Source organism: Sorex araneus, chromosome 1, assembly GCF_027595985.1.
Source record: "Sorex araneus isolate mSorAra2 chromosome 1, mSorAra2.pri, whole genome shotgun sequence".
In the NCBI taxonomy this organism is placed as follows: domain Eukaryota; kingdom Metazoa; phylum Chordata; class Mammalia; order Eulipotyphla; family Soricidae; genus Sorex; species Sorex araneus.
Window position 1 is genome coordinate 222,884,259 of NC_073302.1, and position 26,600 is coordinate 222,910,858.

Consider the following 26,600-nt stretch of genomic DNA (forward strand, 5'->3'; position numbering starts at 1 on the left):
AAAAGTGCATGCTCTTTTGAGCACTTGGACTCGAGTGTGTACTTTTCATTTTCTACAAACAGCCTGTTGATCCAACAAACAATGCCATTCTCTTTAGGTCACACTTACACTTTGATTCTTGAGTGTACGCTTTGCTTTAGTGCTACATTTCTGACTTGCTCTTGAACTTCCCTGTGGCTCAGTTAAGAGCCTTAGGTTCTTGGAGCAGCACTAAGGGCTTTTAAAACTTTGATCGGGCTTTTCCTACAACTTTGCAGGATCAGATGGGCCAATGTAAACACACAGCAGAGAAGACAGGAGGTATGGAAGCTGGGGAAAGGTTCTAGTCTATTGCTCAGTTCCTTTCCAGGCCCCGCCCAGCCTCACTTGCATAAGCAACAAAACTCATCTTAGTAAGAAAAAAATTAGAATGGTTTTTGACCAAGCTAAAGTTACCGAATCATTTTTTATTCTGATCAGGGTAGTGGGGCTAGGTGGAGGTGATATATTCTTTATTTGGCTTATAGAGTTGTAGATATACGTTTCAGTTATTTCGAGAATTTTCTCAGGGTAGACTTAGCCCTAGCCTCCACTACTTATTAAGTAGCAAATACTTTGTAAGTTATGAAGAGAGCTTGTCAGGGCATCTCAACCTTGAGATGTTAGGGCATCTCAAGACCACTCTCATGTTTGCATATTTGCTGTAAGGACTCAAAGGAATTGTATCCAGAGATTTATTGCAAAGATAGAGTACGGGACAAAAGGTACATCTGGAACAATCATGCACAAGTTCTCTGATGGTTCCTTTCCCTCTGGTGGAGGGGGGCAGAGAGTGCACGCAGCAGCAAATGTAGCAACATGCATGCAGTGCCAGGGAAGCCAGCAGAGACACCTGCTCCCAGGTAATAACTGGGCACTGGTCATGGAAGCACCTTCTGACTAGCATGTTCCAAAATTCCAGATCCCCAGAAAGGAAGGTATAGATTACACTGCAAACTGCAATCACATCCCTCAGCATAAATCACATTGTAAAAAAAAATCTAGTGAATTACTCAGATCCTATGGAATTTAAGGAACTATTTGTCTGTCAGATCCCCATCAATCAAAGCCAACCTTCAAGAAGGCCTTTCTAAGTAATCTTGGTCCTGTCATACAAGCTCTTTGTATTTTTATACAAATGGTAAACTAAAAGTGTCTACCTTCTTGAAGTTATCTTTGGGTTATTAGGGAGCTAAAAATGCGGTAGCTATATCTTCAAATTTAAACATGCTTCTGATAGACCCAGGGAGGGAACCATGGGAACCACTGGGAACCATGAAAGCTCTTAAAGCAAGACTGGATAGACTTGGATCTCCGGGAATCTCTTAACCATCCCCACTCATTCACCAGGTAAATCAGGGAGAAGTAGAGTGGTAGGTAGATCAGGGCTTTCCTAAAACAGCTCTTGCAAACATTCCACATGAGGAAACAATGTAGGTAATAGCCAGGGTAAGCATGGTAGGAGTGAGGATTTTTTTTGTTGCTTTTTTTTGTTTTTGTTTGTGGGGGGCAGTGGCAGAGGGGTGGGGGTGGAGACTTTCCTGCGGTGGTAGGGGACCCCAGTGCTATAGTTGGTGGTGCTAGGGAAGCCATGTGTTGCAGGGATAGGACCTGAGTCCGTGCATGCCAGGCTCTGTGCATGTCCGACACTTGGAGCTATCTCCTCAGCATCAGAACTGAAGATTTAGAAAGGGAATGTGACTGTAACAGAAAGGGATGTGTAGCAGCAATAGCATAAAGTCTTCCAGATCATGGGAGGATTATAAATTTCATCTTAAGAGCAATTAGAAATTTCTGAAAGATTTTAAGTGAAACTGATGTAGGGGGTTGGAAGACTACAAATCTTGCCATAAAGCTGAGCTACGGCTAAATATCAACAAATGTGAAACTTCATTTTTCTGTGTTCCTTTTATTTTTATTTATTTCATTTCCCATGATCTATTTATTTTACTTACTTTATTGAATTACAATGAGATCCAGTTGCAAAGTTTTCATGACTGAGTTTCAGGCATACGATGTCCCAACACCCATCCCTCCATTAGTGTACATTTCCCACCACTAATATCCCCCACATCCCTCCCGACAACCCTCACCCCCTCATGGGCAGCCTGCCTCAATGGCAGGCACTTTGTTTCTGTGCTCCTTTTGGTCAGTCATTTCTCCCTACCCCTCACTTCAGTTTTGGATACAGAAATTCTCAGTTCTGATTGTGAAATTCCCCAGAGTATCTGCAATGACTTTTAGTTAAAATTCAAAACTAATTTCATTGTCTTTATTCTTGTCAGACAGAGAAAGATCAAAACAAAACATGTATCTTTGACTGGGTAAGGAGTGTCAAAGTCTCAGTGGATGGGATAAGCAACTGTTGAAAGCTTGAGGCAGAAGAGTAATTATCTGATCACTCACAGTATTGCTTACTTACAGTATTTGCTAGGCTAAGCTCTACTTGAATAATGAGAAATATACATTCTTCTAAGGAACTTACTAAAGGAGACTCATGATTTTTCAAGATTATAATCTTGAAAAAGATATTTTAAGGAACCAGTGGTATAAATTAACAGTGTATTCTTGAATTTTTGTATTAATGTACCAAATAATACAACATTTTATAATAAAAACTTTACACAAGAAAGAAAATAAAAATAAAGAGATGCTATGCATTTAACCTCTTCCCCAATTTGCCCTCCCTACTTAATTTCAGTTTTCTTATGAGAATTTCCGAATTTTAGTATTTGATTCTTTGATAAACAAATGAAGTAGATTTCATAAAAAGTGACTACAGAAATGTTGGCTAGAAAAACAGCAGAAACTAGATATTGGGAATTGGATAACTAAAGAAAAAGACCTCATGTAATTTGAGGAGCATGGGAAGGGTAGCATTGGGAATTATTTTTTGTTTCTCTCTTAATAACTTTACTTTTGCTTGTTTTTGCTTTGGGACCACACCTGGCTGTGCCAGGGGTCACTCCTGGCAGGCTCAGTGGATCGAAACCCCAGTTGGCTGTGTGTAAGGTAAGTCCCACCCGATGCACTACCCCTTTAGCCCCACCTCTTTCTAACATCTTGAAGTATGTAAAATGAATCGTGTAAAGAGAAAGTAGCTAATGAATTTTTTTCAGTTTGCATTGAAGGAATTAGTAATTCCTCAAAGTTGAGAGGCCAGTGGACTGGGAGTTTGGGACCCAAATAAGAGAATGGGGGCTCCTAATAACCTCTGAGTCATGATCAGGGTTTAGTGGCTTTAGAGTAATGAGTGTGTGTGTGTGTGTGTGTGTGTGTGTGTGTGTGTGTGTTTGTTTGTACGGAGGAAGGTGGAGGGGAAGAGGAAGAGAGAAGAGAGCCAAGGTCATGGGTAGTAAGGGTTAAAACAAATATTCTGAGAAGTCTTTCTTAGGCCTTGGACCTCTGGCAGGTGAGCACCTTCTGGGTACTCACCCAAAGGTCTCCCGGAGGTCCATCTTCTGAAGGAGTGAGATTTAGGGGCTTGCCAGTTCTGCCCCAGGATGGGTGCTGAGATACTAACCAGTTCGCTCAAGGTCACACTATACTTCACTCAGTAGAACTCGTGTTGGCAACTCATGGGTGTGAAAGTCCACACTGACCTCTGAGGGCAGTGGCGGGGGTGATTTGAGGAGAGGAATGTCTGATTTTAGCCCCATAACTGTATGTACCATGCTTTCGATCCACATCCCAACAGCCTGGATTTCAAACAGGTCATTTCTGTGGGCTGCTGTCTCTGAAAGCCTGAGTGACATGCCTGAGTTCCACCTGACCTCTGGATCAACTTCAGAAGCACAGGCAATGAGGTGTTCTCAGAGGATAATGGAGATGTCTACCTGTGGAAAGGCAGTTTGTAGATTTCCCTGAATCAGGTTCTGTTTCCTGTTGGACTTTAAGAGGGCCAATTATCTCCTGAAGAAGAGGTTTGGGATCCTGTCTGAAGAAGGAAGACCACCTGAACAGCCAGGTGAGCTGGCATGTCAAAAGGATGAGACCACTCAAAGCTCCAAATACTTTTGCATGCTGCAGGCTGTCCTCCCCTCCCCCACCCCCTGGTTCCCCTTACATTTACTTCCTATATCTTGCAATTCCCCACTAAATTGCATCTACTTCCAACCCTCCTTCATACCTTATACTTTGAACTCCAAAATTCTTTTTATTCTTAAAAATAAATCAATTTTTATATGTGCACTGTAGCACTGTCATCCCGTTGTTCATCGATTTGCTCGAGTGGGCACCAGTAACGTCTTCATTGTGAGACTTGTTGTTACTGTTTTTGGCATATCGAATACGCCACAGGGAGCGTGCCAGGCTCTGCCGTGCAGGCAGGATACTCTCGGTAGTTTGCTGGGTACTCTTAGAGGTACAGAGGAATTGAACCCGGGTCGGCTGCGTGCAAGGCAAATGCCCTACCCACTGTGCTAGATTTTAAGACTATTGGTCATCAAGATAGTGAATAAAAGTAATTGCTATGAGCCAAGAAACTAATATGATAAGTCTAGAGTTAACCCAGTTATCTTAGTGTTTTCCAAATCTATGACAGGGATGAAACTATATATGTATATACGTGTGTGTGTTGAGATAGTGCCTCTAGTCCATTGTGCAACTTTCTAAAACACTTCCATAACACACAATTTTAGACAGAAACAAGTCAACCACATAGATGCAAATGATAACCTGTCCTAGGGATGACAGGTGAAATATGTAAGGGTATTTAATGACTGAATCATGTTTAAAAGAGTAAGATATTCATAAAAAGGAGATTGGAAATATGGAGAGGCTTACATGAAGAATAAATATAAAACTGTGCCACAATATAGCATCTGTGTTATTTCACCATGGACAATGAGCAAGCACCAGAGATGAGAGGGAGAAATAGTGGCTAGACCTTGATCAGGACAAACTTATAATGTAAAAGTGAAATTTGTTGAAATTCCACTTCTGTCTGAGACAGAATAAGTCTGTCAGGTATTATCAATTAGAAGCTGCCAAAATTGTTAAAGAAAGATTAGGTAAGTTTTTTCCTTTAAAGCAAGGCAAAAAGTTGTAAAAGGAATCAAATCCTTAGTCTCTGCGTAGATTAAAAGCAGAGTCAGTTGGGAAAGCAGAGGTCAGCATGGCCAGACTTAACTGAGCAAAGACCTGAGCTGTTCATGTGCCTTCGCCTCTGTTTTGAAATGGGAACCACGAACCCCAGACGTGGCACCTGAGAAGGGGAAGAGCTGAGGGGGCGGGAGGGCACAGAGGGCAGGTTCACACTTGGGGTGGGGGTTGCTGCCAAGTTCCACGTGAGAATCCCCTCCAGGGAGAAGCGCAGCCGCGAGCTGGTGGTTCATCAGAGCAGCGAGGCATGCACAGCTAGGCTCAAAAATACATCTTTTGGCATTTGCTGATATCTCTGGCAGGTGCTCAGATGTCACAACCCTTTGGGAATGTGAAGATGCAGCGAAGCCTTGCACATAACTGCTGTCACTTGTCCCTTTTCCGTCTTTGTGCTGCCACCTAGAGAGAAAAGAAAAATACACTTTGTATCCTGCTGAGAGTCACCTGCAACCTCCATGACTAGCCACTAGAAGAGAAAAGTCAGGCCGGCTGCTCTGGTCTCCGTTAGAGAGCTCAGGTGAAGGTAATGGCAGCCTGGTAGACTTAAGCTAAACCTGATTAGAATTAGGACCCTGGAGTGTGAGTAAAAGTAAGCTTTCCCGTCAGTGCTCACAGGCAGCAGGATTCAGAAAACATTAGGCTGCCCAGTGAATGCCATCACTTAAAAAAAATACAAGAAACACATTACAGATAAGTTTGAGGACGAATTACTCTTAAGCCTCTTTTCTTTATGTTTCAATTTTTGGGAGGGTGGGGGTTTGGGCCACACCTGCAGTGCTCAGGAGCTTTCCTGACGACCCCTCCCTCGCCCTGCCCTGAGTTCCAGAGTCAGGCCCAGTGGTGCTCAGGAGACCAGGAGACCATGCAGTGCAAGGCCAGGATTCTAACTCATTTCATATTTTTTAATAGGTAAAGGGTCATTCTCCTTCAGGGACACCTCATTTTATTATTATTATTTTGTATAAAAATAGGATATCTTATGTATACCCCAGCTCCCTGTGGCATATTAAATATGCCAAAAACAGTAACAACAAGTCTCACAATGGAGACATTACTGGTGCACACTCGAGCAAATCGATGAACAATGGGACAACAGTGCTAATACAGTGCTGCCCCAGTGTTACTGGTGGGGGTAATCCCAAATATGCCTTTCAACAAGTTCTAGTTCGTATGAACTGCTTGCAACTGAGTGCCAAGTCAAACATAATTTTTGTGGGAGCTATCAGTCACAAAAAAAGAGAAAAAGTTGATAGAAAAATCAGATTTCTCTGCCACCATGTGGATAAGACATGCCGAGCAGGGGTCCCACCTCCAGGCTCAGCTTTCTCACCAGCTCCGTGCTCTCTTCGGGCCTGTCTCTGCTGCCCAAGCCAGAAGGTGTCCCCAGCAGGGATGCTTGTTCCCCGGGCTGCCTGCTGCACCCCGCTGCGGCACTCACATTTGGCAGTAGGGTGCTCATGTATGTCGTTAAAGGAATAAATGAATTCCAGCTTATTCTTCGGCTTCTTTTTCTTCTAAAAGGGTTTATAATAGGGCTGGGGAAATAATTCAGTAGACGGGACACAGGCTTTGCCTTCCAGAGACCCAGGTTTCAGGCCTAATGGTCCCCAGAGCACCAAGTTGGGAGCAGCCACTGAATATCACAGGGTATGGCCCCGACCAACCAAAACAAGCAACAAAACCCCTAACATAACTAACTTAAAATTTTCACCTACTCTGATTAAAGCACAGGTGTAACATAACAGTACTATGAGAGTTTGTGAAAAGTTCTGATTCCTCTGTACATCACTTGGTGCCTTCCAATCTTGTAGGCTATGTGTGAGCCCACCCGAGTAATATCAATGGGAGTCCGGTTGATATGCTCAAGTTTACAACTGGTCGATATGCTCAAGTTTACAACAGCTTTTTGTTGACATCTGGAAGATCTGATATGCAAATACACCAGTCGAGGAAGAGCTTTTCTGAACTCCGAGTCACACTCCTGACCTGCAGTTCATCACACTCAGGAACATAAACCTGGCACCATTAGGAACTCGGGTGGGCAAAGAGGAGGAGACTGGACTTGATGTTGGAGGGAATCCCTGAGGTCCACCTCTGCAGAACAGGGTTAGAGGATGTTCTAAAGATTATATAGGACATAATATAATTATATATAGATGCCTATCTATCTATCTATATATGGTTCTGCGGATATTGTTAAGCACTGCAACTTTAGGTAAGAAATCTTCTCATCAGTCTACTATCATAACCCTAAGGAGTGTATTCAAAAAGTGAATTAAATAATTTTGTTTTGTTTTGTTTTTGGCCCAAACCTGGCAGTGTTCAGAGCTTACCCTTAGCTCTTTACTCAGGGATCATTCCTGGCAGACTCGTGGGGCCATGTGGAGTGCTGGGAATCAAAGTGAGTCAGCCATGTGCAGGGGAAAATGTCCTATCACTAAGGCCCCAAATGGAATTTGTGATTTTTCAAATGATCTCAAAACCTGGAACATTATCCAAGAACACTAAAAATGCCCTTACACATGCCCTCCTAGACCAGGAACTCTGTCTTCCAGAAAGAGGTTGAACACTATGATGTGGAAATGACAGTGGAGATCTCCAAATCTGGGCTTAGTCCTAGAAAAAGGGGTTCCTGTGAGGAAGTGGAAGTATGATCCAAGGTAGCTAGTCAGGACAGGTCAACTTTAAGATTAGAGAAAGTCAACCCTGACCTTGGGACCAGGCTGTCTTTCTAATATGGGAAGGAGATGACATCCTAAGATGCATAGGCCAAAGTTGTTGCTCATGGTAGAAGGGAATTTGGTGTGCCTGCGAGTCAAAGGTCCTAGTTTTAAGTTTTGGCTCAGTTATTTTATCTACCTATGCAATCTTAGGACGGCCCTATTTTTTCCACTGTAAATGGACATAGTATTGTCAGTTGTGTCATAAGGCTTCTGACAGGATTTGATACAAAAATTCATGGAAAAAAACATTTAGAAATTACAAAGTACTGTTATCAGTCCTTGCTATTACTTCCCAATAATTATGCCCCTTGCATTTCTTTCCATTGTAAAGTAGTATGATCCATGGGAAAGAAAATTAAAATAGATGTCATAAATTCCACCATGGCCAGAATAATCACACTGCTATATTTCTTTCCAGACTTTATGTCAAAGCGTAGTTGTGCTAATGCATCTTGAGTCTGACAGGTAGTGAGCACTGAAAAGGTGCCAACAGCACACGCTGCCTTATGGGGGGAAACAGCAGCTCTCCAGGCAGCAGCAAGGCAGGGCAGTGCACACGCCAGCTGGGCTCGTCTCCCCAGGAAGACATGACTGGGTTAGTCAGTGCTAGTGACTCGCCCAAGGTCACAGAGACAAGGCGTGACTGGGACTCCAGTCAGAGATAAGTTGCTACTAAGATCACTGGCCTTTTTAGGTAAATGACTTTTACTTTCGTGTTTTGGAGAAAACTTTTTAGTGTCACTTGAAACATGACTGATCATTTTTCCTTTTATTTACATTAAAAGATGAAGATAGCTGTTTACTGTTGTCAATGAGTTTGCACCCAATACAGAGTGAACATTTAGTAAGGATATTTTCATTTAGCACTTCCGAATACTCTTTGAGCCTTGCCTAGGTCCAAATAAGAGAAAGATGACTCTGGGAATGGACTGTTGCATACTACAAACAGAGTGGAACCAACAAAATACAAATCTAATTGCTGTCCACATCAGCCCTGATGGGGGTGCAGCACCAGAGAAACACAAACCTTGAAAGATGAAAGAGCTAGAGGACTAGGGGAATTTAAACTGAAGATTAACCAGACATAAAAAGGGAAAGAATAATGGTAATCTGAGATCAGCTTCAGAAATATGCATGGTTTGATGAAAATGATGGAGGCTCTTGTCTGTGTACACAAGTGGTTTTATAGTTTGCAGAATTGTTTTTGAAGCTTTCCCCAAACTCAGCACATTAATCAAAAAGAAAAATGATGTAAGGAAGAGAACAAAGGGCCAAAGGATTCATGTAGGACAAGTTGCCTAAGTTTGGTATATTTAAAAAGGCTATAGTTGGAAATTCCTTCAATCATTGAAACAACAGGATATATCTGTGTATGTGTGTATTATATAGGCTGGTTTCCCAAACTCCCATTTAAACTGAAGTTTCCCAAATTTCCATTTAATCTTTAACTAAAACATGTGAGCACCTATTTAAAGGAATTGAATATATATATAGCATGTTAACTATATAATTAATATGACATGGTAACAAGTCTCACAATGGAGACGTTACTGGTGCCCACTCAAGCAAATCAATGAGCAACAGGATGACAGTGATACAGTGAACATGCAGTTAATATTGTGTTGTACACTTGAAATAATGCTGTTGACCCTAAGTGTTCTAATACTATGCCACTTCCCCCCATACATAGTAGTAACTTGGAAGTGATAAATATGTTGGTTAGCTTGACTGTGGTAGAAATTTCAATGCATGTATAGGAAGAGAGCAGTGTGGAAAGCCTTCAAAAGTGTCGAAGTGGTTAAGAAGACGAAGAACCTCCAGCTCCGGGCACGTCTTTTCGATTCCACTGTTCTTCCTGCACTAATGTATGTCTCAGACACCTGGGCCCTACACAAACAGGATGAGAATGCTATTCGGGTATCCCAAAGAGGAATTGAAAGAGCTATGCTAGGAGTATCACGTCTCCCTCAAGTGAGATAAGGAATCCGGAGTTCCGACCTTTGTCGATGGTCAAGAATCAGGGACACTGTCTGGTTTGCCAAGACATCAAAATTGAGATGAGCCGGGGGGCTGGAGTGATAGCATAGCGGGTAGGGCATTTGCCTTGCATGCGGCCGACCCGGGTTCAAATCCCAGCATCCCATATGGTCCCCTGAGCACCGCCAGGAGTAATTCCTGAGTGCAGAGCCAGGAGTAACCCCTGTGCATCGCCAGGTGTGACCCCAAAACAAAAACAAAAACAAAAAATTCAGATGAGCCGAACATGTAATGCGATTCAGAGATGACCGCTGGACTAGAGCTGTTACCGACTTGATTCCACGGGATGTCAAAAGACCACATGGCCGCCTACCAATAAGATGGTCAGACTTCTTCGTCAAAACCCTGAATGAATGGTTTGAGGCTCTTCCTGTTCCTGGAGTGAGCAGGTATCATTGGGCTATACTAGCACGTGACAGGGACAAATGGAGACGTTACTGGCGCCTGCTCGAGCAAATCGAAGATCAACGAGATAACAAGTGACAAGTATATGTAATCAAAAACATTATATTACAAGCCTTGAATATATGCCATTTAAACTTTTTAATCATCCCTCTATAAAGCTGATTAAAAAAATAGCTCCTGGGAAGACAAAGAGTTTGTATAGTTTACCATGAACATGTTCTACATTTCAATAATGTTCAATATAGAAATAAAGCTCTAAATTCAATAAGTTGTGTGCTTGATAGCTTGAATTAATGAATCCCTAAACTGTATAAGTGATTTTATTAATATTAGCATTGCTAAATAGATATAACAATGTATTCAAACTCTGGATTATGACACATCTAAAATAGCTACACCAAGTACAATTCAACTGACAAAACTGATGGCTCTTGAACCTACAGAGATTAAAGACTTTGATCTACGGAGATTAAAGACTATGTAGACTGAATTTTTAATTTTAATGTTCAGCCATGTTCACTGGTGCACTACTTATAGTAATCAAGAGTTAGAAATAACCCATGTTCCCAGAGACTGGTGGTAGGGGTGGGAGTGGGCGGGGGATGTGGGCGGGGGATCTTCATTCTTGGTCTCATTGAACCCAGAGTTCTCAGTCACAAAGTCCTGCATACCTGGGTTTTTTGGGATTCACTCGTGGGTGAAGCTCGGCCTGGATGTGTGGAGAGCGTCCATGAGCATGGTGGCAGTTGAGTTCTGGAGGTTTTCAGTTGCTGGGGTTGGGTCCCTTGGGGAAGGGAGGACTCTCACCCATCCCCCTCTGGGGCTCTTCGAGTAAAACAGCCTGGTGGGGCCTAGTATGGGGTCCATAGCTGGTTATGGTCAGTTGGCCAGTGTCATGTCATGCTCCCTTCCAGGAGAGAAAGACATGAATGGTGGCTGACAATGAGATTATCTGCACCAGCCAGAAGCTGCTTATGGGCATGACTGCTGAGTTGCCAGAAAAGGGGGGGGGGTGGGAGGTGGAGGGGTGGGGGATACGGGCTGATGATCTCTGTTCCTGGTCCCGTTGAACAGAGCAGTCCTGGAAGGGAGCATAGCATGATGCTCACCATAACCATGCCGCCAGACCCTGTACGGCTGCTTCACTTGGGGTACCCAGAGGGGGGCAGGAGAGAACCCTTCCCGCCTCAAGGGACCTAGCCCCGGCAGCCAAAAACCTCCAGAACTCAACTGTAGCCATGTTCATGGCCGCTCTCCACACGCTTGGGCTGAGCCTCACCCATGAGTGAACCTACTCCTGGACTGCACGGCCACATTTGCGGCCGCATGACACTTCATAGGACATACCCTATCCATACTCCAAGAATACCGCACCATATTTGATGCGGTACTCTTGGAGTATGGTACGGGTTCAAAGTAGTAGGCAACCAATATTAGAGGGAAATGTTTTTTTTAACATATATATATGTTTATATGTATGTATATATATATATATATATATATATATATATAAGCACAAAAGGCTCAAACTTTAACAACATGTTAGCTATCTCTTATAGAAGGGCTTAATGGCCCCTGGGTTAATACAACAATCTTCACACTCTTTCCTCTAAGGAAACTTTTTTGTAGTATTTTCAGCATTTTTTTTAACAAACAATATAAAATATATTATTTGGGTTCGCTTTGGGACAGGGATTAGGATTCGGGATGAAAACATCCAAAATATGGTGGTGGGAAGGTATAATGGTGGTGGGATTGGTGTTTGAATATTAAATGTAAAAATATTGTGAACTACTTTATAAAATATTTTTTTTTAAAAAAAGAAATAACCCATGTGCCTATTAGGTTATTATCTGTGAATGGGCACACAGGTTATTTCGAACCTATCTAATCATTCACGGATGATTAGATAAAGATATGGCATAGGGGTTAAGGCACTTGCCTTGTATATGGCTAACTCCTATTTGATCCCCAGCACCACATATGGGCCCAAGAAGTGATCCTTAAGCAGGAGCCAGAAGCCCTGAGGACCAAAACAAAAACAAAAACAAAAAGGTGTGTATAAATCCACATTGACTATAACTCAGTGATATACAAAACAAAACAAAAAACCTAAGGTAGAGAGCTCAGTGGGCTGGGCTCAGTTCCATGAAAAACAGTGGTCATGGTGACCAAACAGAAAGCCAGGAACAGACACTGAGCAATGCCAGGTGTGGCACTCATTTGCAACAACACGGATGAATCTGTAGATAAGCCAGATGGAGAAAAAAAATAAATACTGTATAATTTCACTCATATAGACACTAAAGGCAGAAGACTAGCAAATAAATAAAACAAAAAAAATCTTATACTAAAAGAACAAAACTCGTTATCAGAAGGGATGGTTATGTAGGTTGAGTAAATCAGGTAAAGGGATCAACTGTGAAGGACGGAAACTAGACTAAGTGCTTAACATAATTTAGGACTGATCTAAAAGGCTGCATACCTAAACTCTATGCATTGATTAAAACCAATGGTTATTCCAGGTAATTCCATTAAAAGTATTTATAAGAACCAAGTGGAGAATTTGGGGGCTGCTCCCAAATGTGCCAGGAGTCACTTTCAGTGGTAGCTGGGGTCCTAGAAACTGGGTATGGGAGTGATGAGACAAGAAGGAGATGAAAGAATAAAATTATTTTGAAGAAATAATGGCCAGAAATTTCCAAATTCCATAAAAATTACTGAAAAAATCCAGTAAGCTTAATAAACTCACAAAATAAACACAAAACCATACCAATATACCACAATGAATTTGCTTAAAACTAATAATACAAGATGGGGGTGGAACAACAGTACAGTGGGAAGGGTGCTTGCCTTGTATATAGCCAACCCAGGTTTGAATCTGGCACCCCACAAGGTCCCCCCAAGCACCACCAGGAGTGACCCTAAGTGAAGCACATGGAGTAACCCTTAAGCATCACTGGACATGCCCCCCCACCAAGAAAAAGATAATTTTTTAAAAAAGCCAGAGAGAAAAAGGAAGCCATAACATGGAAGGAATATAAAAATTAGCATAAATATCTCATCGGAATTCAGATAAGGCAGAAGGCAACGAGTTTTTCAAGGATCCAAGAAGTTAAAACTTTAACTGAATCTTTCATCACCCAAACAAAAGAGCAGACACAAATGACCAATATCAAGTATGAAAAAGAGAGTGTCACTACAGATTCAAACATTAAAAGGATAATAAACATGTGGAACAGCTTATGCCAATAATTTCAACAATCTGGATGAAACACAATATTTTAAAAGATTAAATTATGAAAATTGGCATAGAAAAAAGGAGAAAATTACAAAAGCTTTATATCTCATAGAAATAGTTTGAAAACCTTATTTTTTATATTTATTTATATTTATTATTTTTAATAATTTAAAAACCTTGAGGAAAAAAAAATTTCAGGTTCCCAAAAGCTTCACTGGAAGTTTGAAACATAAAAGGAAGAAACAAGAAGAAACAATACAAATCTCACACAAACTCTTATTATTTCTCAGTCATTTTATAACACAAACTACTTCACTTTGATCTTCAAACCAGAAAAAGGAAAAGCACAGAGTAATTCCTCTCATGAACTGAGATACAAAAACCTTCACAAAGTCCACCAGGGCCGTATGTTTCACAGGCAGAAGATCCTGGGTTTGGGGCCCAAGAGGCGGTAGAGTGAGTAGAAGACTTTCCTGCACACAGCGTACCCTGGTTTGGTCCCTGTCCCCTGCCAGAAAGTCAGTCTTTGAATCTTGTCTTTTTTCATTTTGGCTTCCTTGACAGGCAGTGCTGCTACTCACAAGTGTTTCATTAATAACTAGACATCCACTTAAATTACTATGTCCTTGAGAGGCTGTCTCTGGCACAAAGGCAAGAGACCAAATATTGTGACAAAAGGTACTTCTATTGGTATAATCCTGTTGCTCATCAATTTGTTCGAGCGGGCAGCAGTAACGTCTGCATTGTGAAACTTATTGTTACTGCTTTTGGCATATTGAATATGCCATGGGTAGCTTGCCAGGCTCTGCCATGCAGGTGGGATACTCTCGGTAGCTTCCCGGGCTCTCCAAGAGGGGCGGAGGAATTGAACCCGGGTCAGCCACGTGCAAGGTGAACACCCTACCCACTGTGCTATCACTACAGCCCCTACTGGTATAATAACTCGGGAAATTCTAAACGTTTGTGACCTGATACAGGAATTGTGAAAAATGATAATTATATACAATAAATAAACCTTTATAACTTGACCAATAAAGCACGACTCGTAAAGCACACACACAAATAAATTAAAATGTCAGTAGAAAAGATGTAAATATAGGAAATGATTAGAAAAATCATTTCCTATATTTACAAAATATAGGATTAGAAAAATCCTCAGATTATAAAACTTGTAGGTGAGTGATGAGCAATAAGATACTTCCATGTTCCAGGGCATTTATTTACAAATTACTTAGCAATTATAAAAACATAACCCTACACAGTGCATCAACACACCTTAATCAAGTGATCAAAATTACCACTGCTGATGTTAGGCCATCTAACACCAGCTGACTTCTCTGATGGGGCAGAGAGAAATACAACATTAAGCCCCGGGGGGTGCTCAAAAGTCTTCAGTTGGATCTTATCAAGAAATATGATGCTGACCCAAAATGAGAAATACACTACTGGATAATTATTGCTTTGATACTTCAAAAATATCAAGGTCAAGTAGGAAGATAAAGAAGAAAGGAGAAATTATTTCAGGTTAAAGAAGCCTATAAGAAAATAAAACAAAGACTTCATCTTTTCTTAGAGCTTGGTAGTATTCCATGGTGTGTATCTACTACTGCTCATTTATGTGCTCACCTGTTCTGAGCACATGAACAAGTTGTATCAAACACAACTTGAGTTGTTTCCAGATCTCGGCAATTGTAAATAGCAGAACTTCTGTAAAGTTCAAAGTGCAAAAACCTTTTCTGATAACTGTTTTGTGCTCTGGAGGTAGATACCAAAAACTGGAATAATTTTTTGGTTCATATGGAAGCTCAGAGAGTCTTTAAACTTTCCCAGAAGTTCAATATTTCTGTGCACAATTATTTCCTCTAGAATATTAGCAATGGTAAGGTACTATAATCCCAATGTAAAATCTAACATCAATATTGAATATTAAATATCAATATAAAATAATGTAAAATATTTGAATATCAATGTAAAGCTGCTAAGTGCCTTATAAAGATCTGCCAGTGGCTAAACCGGAGAACACTCATGACAGAATCCTTTTTTTAACGCCAGGTGTGATTTATTTTAGGAACTCAATTATAGTTTAATATGGGGAAAACTGCATAGTCATCTCCATAGGCACCCAAAAGATGTTTGATAGTATCTTTCAAAGATCTAATGTATTAATCAATATCAAAAGAAATTAAGTACACAGCAAAGATGATGCTTCCTATCATACTGACAATTAGTGCTAAAATTAATGTGTAAAGCACATTATTAAAATCACAAATTCTAAAAAGATAACTATTATTACTCTTCAACACAGTTCTGGATATTCTCACCCATATACCATGCTAAAAATAGATTAAAAAAATATACAAAGTTTCTTTAACCAGTCATCTGTTCGCAGGCAGCGGTATTGCTGGGTCAAATGGGAGCTCAATTTCTAGTTTTTTAAGAAATGTCCATATTGTTTTCCAAAAAGGCTGAACCAAAAGGAAAGGGAGTAATAGGGAATGTGCCTGCCACAGAGGCAGGTGGCAGAATGGGGAGGGGGTGGCGGGAGGGATACTGGGAACACTGGTGGTGGAAAATATGCGCTGGTAGAGGGATGGGTATTCGATCATTTTATGACAGTAATATAATCACAAAAGTTTGTACGTCTATAACTGCACATCATGCTGATTCATTAAAAAATTTAAAAAATTAAAAGTAAATAAAAAATAACTATGGGCCGGAGCAACAGTGTAGATGGTAGGGCTTTTGCGTTGCACACAGCTGACCCTGGTTCGATCCCTGGTTCGATCCCTGGCTCACCAGCAGTGATCCCCGAGTACAGAGCCAGGAGTGAGCCTGGCACAGCTGCATGTGGCCCCAGCAAAACAAACAAAAAAGAAAAGAAGTATAACTAGTATATAATTTTTAACTAGCATATAATTTTTCAAAGAATGATATCTATTCATTGAAAATTCAATATGAAACTGTTTTAGATAAATAGTTTATAATATTGGTTGCTTAAAGAGATACATTTATAAAAATTAAAAAATTAAATTTAAAAATGAGAAAATTTACCACAAACCAACCAGTTAGAAGATTTAACAGAAAAAGACATCCTTAATAGTTACTGAAGTCCCTAAAGGCACTTCTGAAAAAGAAGTATTTAAAAGATAAAAAACCAAAAGCTAGTAAAAGTATGATTAGAACCTTAAAATAATTAAATATAAGACAGAAAATTACTATTAAGTTAGAAGAAAGGAAGTGATTAACTTTCTTGCTAAGGGAACACTTTCCTTAGTGGAATCTCTATGTAAAGAGGTTCATGCATACAAAAACATCTGCATGAGAAAAATCAGAAACAAAATGAAGGCACATTACACATTTCATCAAATGCCAAAATCTATGAAAGAATACTTTTAGAGTCATTAATTTAAAATGGACACTAATAATTTAACAGAGGACAGAAGTAGATAATTCTTATAAAATGACAAAGAATAACTAAATGTGATAAAAGCACACTATCATTCACTGTCACTGTCACTGTCATCTCCGTTGCTCATCGATTTGTTCGAGCAAGCACCAGTAATTGATTCCTCCACCCGTCTGGGAGAGCCCGGCAAGCTACTGAGAGTATCGAGCCTGTGCGTCAGAGCCTAGCAAGCTACCCATGCGTATTGGATATGCCACACTATCATTAATGAGTAAATTTAAACCACCACAAAATACCATTACCCCCCTTATTTGCAATAATGATATCCTAAACAAGGTGAACCTGATTAAGATAAGAACTCCTATCCCTATACGCAAGAGTAAGGCATCCTATGACCTTTCTGTGAGATATAATCCCATAAATTAGAAAACTTAGTTCTGAACCAATAAAGCTACATCTAAAAGTCTGATCTAAGGAAACAATAAAAAAAGTACATACAAATTTACATATAGTCTGAATGTTTGGAAATAAATTAAATATTTAAAATAGGGTCATAAAAAGAGAGAGAGAGAGAGAGAAAAAGAAAAGTGCCTGCCACAGAGGCAGGCAGGGATGGGGTAGTGGGAAGAATACTGGGGACACTGGTGGTGAGAAATGTACACTGGTGGAGAGATGGGTGTTGGAACATCATATGACTGAAACCCATCATGAACAGCTTTGTAATTGTGTATCTCAAAGTGATTCAATAAAAATAAATTAATTTAATTAAATTTTAAAAATAGGGTCATGGATACTAAATAATCAAATATGCAAATCACTGAAAATATGATTGTCTTTAAAAAAGCATTAACAAAGAGTAGTAGACTGGAAAATGCTTACCAAACATTCACTGTATCACTGTTATCCCGTTGCTCATCGATTTGCTCAAGCGGGCACCAGTAACGTCTTCGTAGTGAGACTTATTGTTACTGTGCTTGGCATATCGTATATGACACCGGTAGCTTGCCAGGCTCTGCCATGCGGGCGCATTACTCTCGGTAGCTTGCTGGGCTCTCCGAGAGGGGCAGAGGAATAGAACATGGGTTGGCTGCGTGCAAACATTATTGTCATAAAAATCAGAATGTTTGGGGCCCAGTGGAAGAGCCTTGTAGTTTATAATGCATATCCGCACATATCTTATGGTCATGAGTTCACATACCTGGTGTCACCCTGTGTGCCCAGCACAATCCTGGCAGCTCTGCTGTCTGTAGTCCCAGGACACGGTGTGCCTCAGTCAGGTGTGTGTAAATACCACCAGGGCACCACTCAGCTTCGGAGACAAGCTGAGCACCATGGTGGGCAGAAGTGATGCTTCGTGAGCAGCATTCTTCCCGCCACAGTGAGCACTGCCACAGGAGCGCCCAGGCCTCTGTGAAAGAGCAATCTGCTGCAAGCAAGTGTACAAGCACCACCACAGGAGCACACACCTCAGCAAAGAGCAAGGTCAAGGGGGTCTGAACACTGAAGCCGGCAATTCCTGTGAGCACCACTGCCAAGGATCTGTGTGACCCACGGCAACTGCAGTAACACTGAGAACAAGGATTGGATGGGGAGAGGGAGTTATTTGAAAAAATAGATTAAAAAAGAGAAAAAATTATAAAACTACTATGATTTGGGGCTTGACAGATAGCTCAGGGATAAAGGTGCTTCATTTGCACACAGTTGACCTGGTTCAATTCCTAGCATCACACATGGTCTCCCGAGCATCAGCAGGACTGATCCCTGAGCACAGAGCCAAAAGTCAGCCCTGAGCACTGTGGGGTGTAGCCCCCAAACAAAAACCAAACCAAACAACAACAACAAAAAATTGTGATTCCTTCAAAACTATTTTTTATAAAAAAATAATTGTATTATCTATGAATAATAAAAAGAGTTTCCATTTCTGATTTATAATTTCCCACAAAGAACACGTATTAATATAAAAATATTAAGCAGATTTATTTTAAAAAGGATTTAAAATAGTTGTATTTCATCCTATAGGATTATTATCTGATTGGTCTCAGTCTATTGAAAGTCATGGTGTATAACTACCATGTGGTAAAGTTTGTGTAAAAGAACAGACACACGTTTAAATGTGATCACATGTCAGTTTATTGAGGAAACTGTGATGTTATATGTTAATTCTATTCACTTGATTACTTTTCACTATGTGGAAAGAAAATCCAAAGGTCATACGCCATGAAGTTACATGATTACTTTCCCATACTCTGTTCATGAACATAAAAAATCAAATACAAAGAAATGTTGAAAAAATGCATGCCCTTTCCCCTGCAAGGTGGTAATAAGGGTAAGTACAGTGGCATTGGAGGAAGGGGTAAAAATTATACATGTAATGGGCTAGATTTCTTTTTCAAATTTTCAGATCTGTTCAACATTTTTTTTTAGTTTTTGCACCAAAAAAGGAATCGATACTTTTCATTCCACTCTTGTCAACTTTTGCCAAAGCCTTCTGAGCCGCAGTCATTTTGCTATTTTTCTGTTAATGAAAATAAGAGAAAACTTGTTATAAATGTAACTTTCATAAGGCATACGAGCAAATCCAAAGAGACTGTGGGGTGCAAGTCCCTCTGTTCAATGAGGAAGGTAAGCAGTCACTGCAAACGTGCTTCACAAAGGGCTGACTGCTTTCAAAAGTTTAGATTGCTATTCAGAATGCAGGTCTAAGAGACAAAAGTATGTCGAAAGGGGCAGGAGACAAAATTGTGGCCTTCTTAAAAGTGGAACATTACAACCAATGGCTTGCTTTCTGGAGGATAATTCTGGAGGGTGCATTAAGTGCAATAACTTGGAAATGACACAGGCAGCAATTGTCAGAGGGAGGAATTAGAGCCTGTATACACTCCGATGAATAATTCACACCAATTTACCATCTGATTCCCCCTCCCCACCATAATCTCTATGGGAAACCAGGATAATATTCTTAAATTAAAAAAAATAACCTGTGCTACAGAGCACCGGCCCCGGATAGTGGCTCCGTTTTTCCTCCAACGCAGAAATGCTTTCCAAGAAAACCGATTCCAAATATCTTTGCCAATGTGTCTTTTAAGGGAATAATATGTGGTCCCCAAATCTTGCTTCTGTCACTTTTAATTAAGTTATCCCCTGAATCTAATGGACATTCTGACCCAGCCCTTTATCTCCCTGGGGCTGGGCCCAGGTTAGAAGGGTGGAGCAGAAACGATTTTCACAGAGAAACTCAAAAGTGCTCCTGCTTGGAGTAAGCACGGAGAGAACCACCTACTTAGCCAATGCTCAAGTTGATTGTCCTCTGACATGACATGTCCAGATACATTACAAACACATTCAAGAGAAAACAAAAATTCCAAGAGGCATTCTTGTACATGTGTTAATAAATATTGTTGACGTAACTGGAAGTTCACTTAGAACAGCAAGGTCTCAGCATGAAAAATGAGAAATTCATACCAAATTTTCTGTTACTAAATTCTTAGTGCACTAAAAATAAGAAGAAAATTGTAAAGAACAATTTCTCTCCAGATTTACAGAAAAAACTGTTAACAAATCAAATAAAAAAGACTAGGCAGAAACTGGAAAATTATTTGTATCCTAATAATTTGTATTCTAATTTGTATCCTAATTTAAATGCCACAAATTTAGAATGAGCTCTTAAAAATGAACAAGGAAAATATTACTAAATACAAAAAGAGCAAGGGCAATAATCTTACAACCTGAAAAACTTGAAAGGTAATAAGAATGTGGTAATGCAAAGAGTATTTTTAGTTAAAGAAAGGTAGCCCAGAGAGGCAAACATTTTCGAGAGTAAAAATACTCAGAATTGTGAAGAATGCGAGATAAGTATTCATTGGAACTTATGTCAGTAATGCACATTTCTATTGCATTTCTGGAAAGCATTAAATATATATATGCATAGCATATATAAGGACTTACCTATTACCTAATAATACACATATTACATAAATCCATGCCCTATCCCCTTTGACAGCTGGCAGTACCAACCACATGTGTACAAAAATCATGAAAGAACTCATATTTTCTTAACTTTTACTCTTAGTTCTAAAAATTGTGTCTAATGAAATCATAAGAAATGCAAACTATAAAAAAGTGTTTATCATTTTATAGCGCAAACAATTTAAAAAGCAAAAATGATACGTGCAACCAAATATGGGAAGGATGAAATAAAACATGATTCACACAATTATATAAAATAGCACAAATGGGGGCTGGAGCAATAGCACAGTGGGGAGGGCGTTTGTCTTACATGCGCCCGACCCGGGTTCGAATCCCAGCATCCCATAAGGTCCCCTGAGCACCGCCACGAGTAATTCCTGAGTGAAGAGCCAGGAGCAACCCCTGTGCATCGCCAGGTGTGACCCAAAAAGCAAAAAATAAATAAATAAAATAAAATAAAATAGCACAAATGATTGCATGTAATGAAACCTATTAATGACTTTTCAAGAATGTTTCATGACGTGAGCATTTTCACAGTAAAAGGGCAGAATCTGAACTGACATATCTTAACATCCAATTTTAATTTATTGAAAAATATTCTTAACTGTTTTGATTGGGGGCTACAGCAGGTGGTGCTCAGGGCTTACATCTAACACTGCACTCAGAGTTTGTGCCTGGCTGTACTCCAGTGATGCTATGTGGCACCACGGATCAAACGGGTCAGCCATATGCAAGCAAACAGTGTATCACCCCTGCTTGATCTCTCTGGCCCCAACTGCCAAATTTTAAAGGCTACATATGTATGTATTATGTATGTATGAAACAAAGCTTAGTAAGAAAAGTTGTCAAAATATTTGCTGGGGAGATTGCTGAGTGGCGGGGCTAATGAATAATTCAGCCACCAGCATAATTTCCAGTAAAGAAACTACCTGTGTCTGTCTGTTCCCTCTTTCAGTTCCACTGTTATCATCCAATTCACAGCCAAAGCCAGTTACACTCATTACTACACCGCCTTCTGAGGTCTGTAAAAGTCTGCCTTCATTGCTGGGGACCTGTGTGAATCAATTCCTAAGGCCAGGGAAGATGACAATCCCAGTGAAGCGCATTGGTGCTGGCGAGCTCCCGTAGCAGCCGGCACCCCCGAGCTCATGCCACTCCACCTGCACACACGTACCTTTTCAGTCTTCAGATCTTTAGAGTTAAACTTAGTGTAATCTTCTTTGGCTTCTACGGGCTCATCTGATAGCTTTACTTTCTGCAATGTTAGAGCAGTGAAGCGGGGATCAAACATCACCGTGATAGTCCATTGGGAAAAAGGACAACAACATGCCACTTGGATGCATTTTGAGGTCAAAAGAAACAGAAGATTTGGCAAAGGGCACTCTTTTTAGAAGTTCTTCCACATTTGCCAGTTACATACGAAACAAAGCCCTGCTCCCTTCAAAGCAGCGGCCTTGGTGATGGGGGTGGAGATATGATCAACTGAGCTCACAGCCTGACCCTCCTGACAGTTGGTAATACCCACCACATGTTCCACACACCCCCAGAGGGTGGCCACTTAGTGAGCACTGACTTCAAAGACAGTCTCAGGGGTGATTATCGGTGAACACAGAAAAGACATGCATTTCCTCCAAGGGGCCAGGGAGCCAGCCTGTAGCCTCACTTCGTTCACCTCCTAGGTTGGTTAAATGTCCACTTAGGAGAACAGGGGAGCACTCCCCTCTCGTTACCATCTTCATAACTTCATCTTCTCACCTGTTTCAATTCAGTTTTCTCATTTTTATCCACAAAAGAACAGCCTAGCAGAACAGGTAACAGCAGAGGGGGGCACTGGGGTCGAGGGAATAATAACTAGCACCCCACCTAGCAGAGGAACTGCACTGAGAAATCTCAATTTTTGTACAAGGACTCTTCATTAGGCCAAACCCACCGAAGTCAACCTTTATTATCAATCACATGCGTTCACCTTCACACAATCACTTTGAAACAATGGATGGATGAAGCATTTTGAGAGGTAGGTGGGGTCCTTAATGTGCATAGCACTACAGGAACCATGATACATGTATCATGCAAAGGCACAGAGAGGCATGGGCATGATGCTTAATCTGGGGAACTGGCTGTCTGTCAGTCACAAGGACGATTTTTATAGATCTTCAACTAACTTGACAAATTCCAATATGTATTAACCCTAAGGGCTGGAGTGATAGCACAGCAGTAGGGCATTTGCCTTTCACCCAGCTGACCCGTGTGTTTGATTCCTCTGCCCCTCTCGGAGAGCCTGATAAGCTACCGAGAGTATCGTGTCCACATGGCAGAGCCTGGCAAGCTACCTGTAGTGTATTGGATATGCCAAAAACAGTAACAATAAGTCTCAGAATGAGAGACGTTACTGGTGCCCGCTCGAACAAATCGATGAGCAACGGGATACAGTGACAGTGAAGATTAACCCTAAGAAAAATGTATCTAAAGAGCTTCACTCTTCACAACCCAGCATTGGCTAAACCAAGACCATTTAGAGCTTTGTTTTGAAATCTTCACTGGACAGGACAAATGGGCAGTCTGGAATGGATCACATGTGGGAAAATCTTTCTAGTGACCCCACAGCAACTTTGAGTAAATATACCTTCAGAAAAGCAAAAGCAGTTTATCACAAATGAAGTATCTCCCAGCACAAGAGCACAGTACATCTCCATGCAACTTTCTAACGAAGCTGTTTCAGCTAGGGACAGTGGTGGAGGGACAGTGAAACCTCCGTGGTGGGTGCAGTACTGTTTCATTGTGTGACACTAAGCATAAGTGTTAATACTATTGTAATACATGTTACCTCAATAAAAATAAACATGTTTCTGGATCAGGAATGTGACTTAGAGGGAGAGCAAATGCTGACATCTGTGAAGCTCTGTGTTCAATCCTGAGTACAGTCCAAATGAAAAATAAAAAGAGGATTCTACTTAAATTAAGTCTTAAAGGCATCAAGTGATGTGTGTCTGTGCACATCCCTCCCCCCCACATAAAGTCATTCATTATTATGTCTCAGGCACACAATGTGTCAACATCTACCCTTTCACCAATCTTCGACAATGTCCAACTCCCTCTGCCAATGCTTTATCGCCTCCCACGCGCACGTCCGCCTCTGTGAGAGATGCTTTTTTTTTTTTTATAACTTTTTGCCTTTGGTTTAAAGTACCTTTGCTAAAAGGATTTTATGCACAGCATTTTATATTTTTGCTAGAAAAGTATCTTTAACTAGAATGATATAATTCACAAGTAATCGGGATGAAGGCTATTAATAGTTTCAGTTTGCAAAACTTACATTTATAAGTATGTTCACTTTCCTTCTCTGGCAAAATGTCCCTGTGTCAATGCTATTATAAACACTTGTCGTGCCTGCTCTTCACCAGTAAATCAGATAAAAAAAAGTGCTCCTGGTGAGAGCCTACTGCAAAAGGAGTTTTCTCATAAGTATAAAAAGTTAAATAAGATGTTAGAGTAGGGAACCAGAGAGACTGTACAGGGTACAGGGTTTAAGACTCATGCCATGCAAGCAGTTGACCCAGTTTCATCCCTGGAACCATGTAGTCCCCTGAGCATTGCAGGGTGCAACCCCTGAGCAGCAATGGAGTGGCCTGGGTATATCCCTGACATTGCAGGGGCCCTCTAATTACCGCATCTTCAGGCTCGGACACTGAAGCACCAGCCTGGTTTGGTAGACTGAGAATTGTCAGGAGGGGTCCTCAGGGTCCCCAGAGCATTGCTTGGAAGCAAAAAACAACTGATCTGTTCAGGGGCCCATTCTTAAACAAAATCCCCGTTGTACAGGAAAAATAAAACAATTATGATGATCTACCCCTAACTCATTTTTATGTTTATATTCATCCCAGGACACCATAGAACATGTTAGAGGACAACATCCGTTTTAGGAGACCAAGCTCTACACAGTGGGACTAGTGAAAAAAAAAACAAAACAGAGAAGTGTCTCAGAAATGATGACAAAGGCAAAGCCCTGGAAAGACATGGAGAGGACCACAGGAATGAACAAACGCCAGCACGGCGAGCACTCTCCCAATGACTGGCAAGAAGGAACACGGGAACGTCTCCAGCTCCACGGACTGCACTCAGCTTTGCTGGCGGGCAACGATAAATTAGAAAGACCAACGGGGTGAAACTTGAAGCTGAGCTTCAAATAGATAAACATGATAGTACAAAAAAAAAAAAAAGCAATCATGCAAAATATATTAAGGGTGACAGCAAAAAGTTATCCTTTACCACATGGATACAAAAATGCCTAATAGCTACTGGAACCTATTTCCTGAAAACCAATCAACCTTACGAATATAGAAATCAGTCAGATCCTGGACAAACAGGAGAAACCAGAGAAAACACAATTCTATGTTTACTTAAACTATGGCGCCTCGTCCAGTAGAGATTTCAACGTGGACACTGAAATCCCAGGAAAATACAACAGAGTAGACCTTTAAAAAGCAGCTAAAATAACCCAGCAGAGTAGACGAGGCTGAGGTTCAGAAGACACAAGATGCCGAGATCTAAATCAGGGCCTGGCAAACTAGGGTCCACAGGCCCAACGCAGCTGGCCGCCTGTTTTTATAAATGAAGGGTTGCTGGAACAGAGCCGTGCAGGTTGGTTTAGAATATCCGAGGCTCCCTGTGCACTCTCACAGCTGTGACGGACGCCATCTGCTTCACGGAGCTTAAAATATTTACTCTCTGGCCTTTCAGAAGAAGTTTCCTGACCCCTAATCTAAATCACCACAGATGATGAAACTGCAAGTCACTTAAATATGGAAATTAGAATAAGAAAACTGGATCAAAAAAGAATCAACTTAGCAAACACCTTACCCCAGGAAGCAGGAAAGGGTATAGAACTTTCAATAGGTTTAGATCAGCTCGTGAACATCTTCTTAAGTTACTAAGAAATATTTGGGAGAAGGAAATGCAAGTATGTCTATTTTCTCTTTATAGTAAGATAAGTGTTTCTATGTTCCCTTGTGCTACTGCTGGAGATTAATTTCGGGACTAGAAGCTACGTGGGTCAAACCTAGAATGAACCTTCTTGGAGTTTGCAGTTTGTATCCCTGCTGCTCCTCCAGAGAGAAAAACGTAAACTTCCTTTGATGACTTGTTGAAAATAGCCATGCACATATGCATGCACATTAAATTTTCAGACCTACTCAAAATCAAAATTATGAATATATGTATGTATACATGTATACATATGAAGTATTTTTAGACAGCTATTTAGTTAAAACCAAATCTTCCTTGGTTCTCATGGCAATTTATTAGGTGAAATCTACAAAAATTAATAACATTGGCAGAGAGCCTGTTACAATCTGTATCCCATGCAACATGACTCCATGCAAGGTGGATGAATTGTATTTTATAATAGACTAGAATAAACTAAATTATGGTGGTAAAAGTGTAATTTCCCCCCATGTTCTCTAAAGATAACCTCACTTACAGATTCTTACCTTGGATGGATGATTTGGCAATGGAGCTGAAGGTTCTGGAAGCCTAAGGGAATAATAAATAAGCATTGTCATCATGGTTTTTCATAGACAAGCAAAGACAAAGGCCAAGCCAACTGCAGACTTGTGAGTCCTACTTTATCCTGGCAGTTCCACCTCTACCATGTCTCAGGGGAGAGAGGGACATTTCTCTAATGGGAACATCTCATTTCACTACC

At 40.7% G+C, this 26,600-nt stretch overlaps 1 protein-coding gene across 4 annotated transcripts in view; it reads right to left on the reverse strand.

Moving 5' to 3' along the window:
- Positions 1-4,098: 4,098 nt before the first annotated feature.
- The window catches only part of RNASEH2B (ribonuclease H2 subunit B), an 84,029-nt gene continuing 61,527 nt past the window's right edge, over positions 4,099-26,600 (reverse strand). For 3 of the 4 annotated variants that reach the window (XM_055123895.1, XM_055123894.1, XM_055123893.1), the window contains 3 exons: positions 26,386-26,428; positions 22,074-22,154; positions 19,046-19,448 (listed from right to left, as the gene is read on the reverse strand). In XM_055123895.1, coding sequence (XP_054979870.1) covers positions 19,341-19,448; positions 22,074-22,154; positions 26,386-26,428 — 232 coding nt within the window. In that variant the 3' untranslated portion in view covers positions 19,046-19,340. Of the gene's footprint in view, positions 5,521-19,045; positions 19,449-22,073; positions 22,155-26,385; positions 26,429-26,600 lie in introns of those variants that run through there. The other variant, XM_055123896.1, reaches the window with a different exon arrangement.